At 42.7% G+C, this 5,414-nt stretch overlaps 1 protein-coding gene across 1 annotated transcript in view; it reads right to left on the bottom strand.

Moving 5' to 3' along the window:
* Nucleotides 1–635: 635 nt before the first annotated feature.
* Nucleotides 636–5,414, bottom strand: part of LOC119583143 — a 4,883-nt gene continuing 104 nt past the window's right edge. Inside the window, exons 1-3 of the mRNA XM_037931651.1 lie at nt 5,343–5,414; nt 969–1,180; nt 636–781 (exon numbers count right to left, since the gene is read on the bottom strand). The exon at nt 5,343–5,414 is cut by the window's right edge and continues 104 nt beyond it. Of these exons, the coding sequence (XP_037787579.1) occupies nt 647–781; nt 969–1,180; nt 5,343–5,414 (419 nt within the window). The 3' untranslated portion in view covers nt 636–646. The remainder of the gene's footprint in view (nt 782–968; nt 1,181–5,342) is intronic.

Raw genomic sequence — 5,414 nt, 5'->3', positions numbered from 1 at the left:
ATTTTAATGCAAAAGCACTAATCTATTTTCAGATTTTTTCGAGCCATTTTTATATGAAATAATTTTTGAGCATTCTTATAGTATCTTTACAATTATTCCGAATAACAAAGGAATAACATTATTAAGATTAGTTATCTAAATTTTTTTTCCTAATTAAGACACATACAGGAAATGGCTGTGGAATCCTAGGATGCAGTCAAAGGGATTGAGGATTGAGGAGAAACATAAATGGAAGTTTCACATTTGAATATTCAGGAAAAGAAAGCTGGAAAGCTTTCTTTTCCTGAATTTCATTTACTCATTTTTTTCTGAATCAAATCAGTGTTCTAACATGTCCGTAACATTCCTTCAATAAACAAGAAATTAATTCTATTGAAATATCATTCCCTTTAACAAGACTTTCAGCACAGTCTTATCATCTTAAATTCATTCCCACAAAGAAATCAAAAATTAAACAAACTAACAATACGTACAGAATCGTAAATTTGACGTTGACATGTCATACACACTATAAATAAGTTTATATTAAGTTCACATGTTCTACACACTTTAAATAAGAAGTTATGATATGGATCCTATTACTTGATAGGAACCACATACCCTTTAACAAAGAATTTACTAAGCCAAACTTACCTCAAATAAAAACTTATAAAACAATAACAGTAACACTCACCGCACTAAATGGCATACAGGAACATCCTCTGCCATGAAAGGGACGGCACAGGGGCTCCGGAAAGATTGTTGGATGACTTTTGAATTCTGCCAGTCTTTCTCCTAATTTCTAAGAAATTAAGGGTATATTTACTATCTTGTAAAGGAGATGACATAAAAACATAACAATTAAAGAAACAGATAATAAAATAACCTTCTTTGATTTAACTGGCTTATTTATTTCATTTGGTACTCCACAGACAAAACAAGATAGACCATTCACTAGCATAATCCTGTGACATACAAAGTAAACTCACTGCCTGTTCCACTATTTTCCTGGCTGACTGATCCTTGGCCCTCCGTGAGTGCTTTGATGGCCTGGGTCCAGGCAGAAATCTCAGGGTGGAGGTCCCAAACTCCTGCTCCCAGCCTCGGGAGATACGGCTTCTCATATGACCACTTCTACTGCCTCGCCTGCTGGCACTGTGCCCTCCTCCAGGAGTGAAATACTTGGGACCTTGGCCTTGATCTGCAAGTAAAGGAACCAGGTATCAGAATGCAAAATCTAACATCTATATAGTCAATTATGTATGGGATGAAATTCAATGTGCCAATCTATAATGTGAAGTTAAAGCATTAAAATGTCAGTTAAATGAGTTAATCCATTGGATTCAGGTGCCTTGCTGCCCACACATGATGACATGGCAACACATTTTGAAAAAATTTGGCTTGAGGGGCGGATGGTGAACATGGTGTCATGGCAAAATCTAGCTGGGGCCAAGGTGACCCATACTTGTCGTCGTGAACATTTCAACTGAAGGCCAGGATTGATTAGACTCATTTGGCAATTAGAAAGGGGCTTTTGCATAACTCCCATTGACAAACGAATGTAGAATGTGGTCTATAAGCCATGAATGGAAGAGCACCAGGATGCCATTTCCATGCTCAGTATCCTATTCAGGTTGTGTTACAGAAAATCAAATATTCCCCCCCCCCCAAAAAAAAAGGACATAAATAACAATATGTTACTTATTGTTATTATTCTTACAGTTAGTTATGGACTACCTAGAGAGATGATATGGAGTCTGGATAAAGCAAATCAAATGACAAATATGGACACTGGACAATGGCAAAAAAGCTAAATATACTTATGTATAAAAAGAGAAAATAATATTCCAAAATCTTTTCACTGCATGCAAGTGTTCATGTGTCCCCAGCTTACAAGCTGTGCACCCATCAAAGCAGCTGCTAATGTAAGCCTAATGACCATATATTGGGCCACACAATTGCCAGGAAGCACCAGGATCCAATGGATTAAACCATTGCATCTGGATGCGGTTCACTGCCATCACAATGGTCAAAACAAATACAGGCATTAGGTTTACTGAGTGGCCACTGCCAGCTGTGCTTATTGATGCTAGAGGTGTACACAAACACTCATGTGCAGTGATAAGAATAAATGCCTCCCCTTTGCAATGTCTATTTTATCTTTTTGTCTGTAAGGGCTTTTTAGCTTTTTTTACCATTTTCTAAAAACTTGGGGGTTTCCCTATATTTGTCATTTGATGTGCTCTATCCAGATGATAATAAATTTGTTTTCTTGCACAGATCCACATCATCTTAATGGGTAGTCACAACTCATCCATCTCTCAAGGGGCTAACGCCGAGGCGGCGCATGGCCGCATTCCACCCTTCGCTTCCAGCCACGAGGGATCCCTCGAGAGCGAGCGAGTCTCCTGGCAGGGCACACTGGCCCATCTCTAAATTCTTTGCGACAGGTACTCGTGAGATGCCCAAGCCACGATCTCCTCAGCGTCGTCCCACAGGTCTCCTACCACCCAGGATTGTCTCGCAGCAGCAGGAGACAACCTGATCGGGCAGGGTCTCGTTCCACTGGGAAGCGAGCCTAGGTGGCTCATATATCCTGAGTGGCGAATCCCGGATTTATGCAAGTCAAGTAAACAGGTCCATGCCAGTCTCAAGGTGTTTTGTAAAACTGCCAGTTGGAACGTGGTCCTGCCCAACTGTTTACCCCATGATCCGGCGAAGGGGACTTGTTACAAAAGGCATCAAGACAAGACCTCCAAGACACTGGATATAGAGTACAGGTTTTTCAGTTCCATAGAGCAAAACTGGCAGTATCAAAGCCTTGAAGACACGCAGCTGGTCTTCTGCCATAGGTACCTACATCCCAACCCTTTGGTTGATGAGTTCATGGATCCTGTTGCCAGACCAATCGTTTTGTTCTTACTGGACTTCCTGGGTCTGAAACCCAGAGCTAGGGCCTCTACTACAAAGGTATGTAAAACTTTTGTTTACTTCAACGTCCTCGCCGCAAGCATGGACGGACCTGAACGGGTTCCCTAACAGGCCCCCAAATCCTGGACCTTGGTCTGGTCCAGGAGCCCTAGGCCTAGGCGGCTTCGCCTCATTGCTAAATGCATCAGAGCCGCCCACAAGTGACTCCAAGGACTCAGATTAGGATGGCAAATCACGGGCACAAAGTCAAGTGAGACCTTAATTATTGCTCAGTGGTTGCTCAACCCTGACTTTGGTAGTAGAGATTGCCCATATCCAGTCCATTTACAAGTGTTAAAAGTGTGGTGCAAGGGACACAGCCTTGGCCTCACCCCTGAATTAACAGGGAAAGAAGTTCGACATAACCCCCACCACACTTTACAGTACCTTTCAGTACAGTATAGAGGCTTGCCTATCAAGCCAGTAAGCTGTTGGAATTCCCCTTGGCCTCAGGATATCCCATAGTGATTCCGAAGCACCGAGTCTCAAAAACGCCTTCTTGAGGTCGGATGTAGGCTGCAAAGCAACCCACATCCAAACTCACGACAACGTTCCACATTACTCAAAGCACTAGTATATGGTCTATCGGGGACTTGCCAGGAGTTAAATCCCAGAATGCTCCGGGTCTCTGGCCTCTCAGTAGGTGGATGCGGATCAGTTTCAGAAGCATGTGGGCGAGAACCTTGCCTGGTATAATGAGCAGATGTAATGGCCACGGTAGTTGCTACAATCCCAAACAATCCCATTTCCCCTTCAGAGAGGGATTACCCCCCCTCAACAGGTAAGGGGGAAATGGTACCAGACTGCCAAATGGCAGTCAGGATGGTATGCAGGCCTGAGCATTAGGTTCACCCACAGCCTTTAGCAGTTCAGCAGGGATATCACATATGCCTGCAGCATTCCCACTCTAACCTTTGAAAATCGCCAGCCTACCTCTGTTAGGGTAGGAGGTTTCCTCGCTGATGGTGGGTTCCGCAACCAAGCACTGAATACCATAGTCTTGCATCCAAGCTACTGTTGAGCGGCGTCTACATGGTACAACTGTTCAAAAACTCAGCCCAACGTCAAGAACCCCAACATGATCCGAGATGATCCGTCCACCGCTTGATCAGATTGCAATCCATTGTGAGAGGGGCTTAGAGTTCAGTTTTCTCAGGCGTGGTAGCCAGTGGCGAAGGTCATTTACCAAGAACATGCCATTTGATCTCTAGCAAGATTTCCTGAATGAACTGTTCTTGTCCCTTCTCAGCAGTTGTACGAGCCCCTACCCACACCATGGAAGACGCAAGACTTGATTCCCATTCAGCCAAGCCTTGGAACGCTTCAGTGGCTCTAATGTCTCCAGAGGAGATGGAATTCGCCTTCGCCCTGGGCGTTATGCCCAGTTCTCATGATAGCAAGTTACTGCACCTCAGCCCCTAAGGCAAATTTTCACATGCAGCATGTCAAGTAACTCGCACTTCAAGCCAAACTTTATCATGGCCGTGAAGGTCAATTCATCCGGATCACAGGGGTTAGGCTTATTAAGTGGCAACTCTCCCCATAATGTCAGCTTGTAGGCCCATCTCACACCCAAATACACCTTCGTGCGCGGGGGTCAAATATCCTTGCATCATTTTGGCAATGTCTCATCTCTTGTCTGGATTAAAATTTTTTGCTTTTGCCATTTCCCAAAGTCTATTTTTGTCACTCTGATACTACATCAAGTGGTAAAATCTCTCCCATATCATCTCTCTAGGTAAGTCTAGTCAATAAATTCTGTACGAGTAACAATAACATTAAGTAACATTTGTATTTTCAAATTTTTTATATACTAAAAATATTCAGTTTTCTGTAATTAAACCATACACCACTAGTTAGGGCAGGAGGAAACAGGCCTCATGCGCATAGAAGGAGTATCGGACCTTCCAGTCATAGATCATTGATGGCAAACAATGCAGAGAGTCTTCTTCCTAAAATGCCTATGAGTATAATCATCCTCCAAGAACTTTGTGCATTCGTGGCTAGTCAGTCCCGTCAACTAGGCCTTCAACCAAAATTCTCATGTCAGCATATTCACATCACCTGGCCCTCAGATTAATTTTCCATGACAGCATGTTCACATCACCCAGCACTCAGCCAATTTATTTCATGACATGATGGTCATGTCACCCTGACCCAGGGGGTTAATTAAGCATACTCCAAAAACATTTATATATACATGTGTTGATATAAAACAAAATGGAGGAGAAAATACTAACAGAAAATTCCTGATTCATTTTTATGCAATAAACAATTACTAAATTCAGAAGGTACTACACAGTCCTTTGCTTACTGTTCTGCATTTAAATTAACTAGTATCATAATACGATCTAACTGCCTCATTGACACAAACAAAAAGCTTGTCTAGTTACCATGATCAGTAAAAACTGTTCCAGAGTGCAGGTGTGTTTTCCTCTGGTTGTAGTGCTTGGATGTACCTGCAG

The sequence above is a fragment of the Penaeus monodon genome, chromosome 16 (genome assembly GCF_015228065.2).
Source record: "Penaeus monodon isolate SGIC_2016 chromosome 16, NSTDA_Pmon_1, whole genome shotgun sequence".
Taxonomy (NCBI): Eukaryota; Metazoa; Arthropoda; class Malacostraca; order Decapoda; family Penaeidae; genus Penaeus; species Penaeus monodon.
This window is presented reverse-complemented; position numbering and strand designations above follow the sequence as displayed.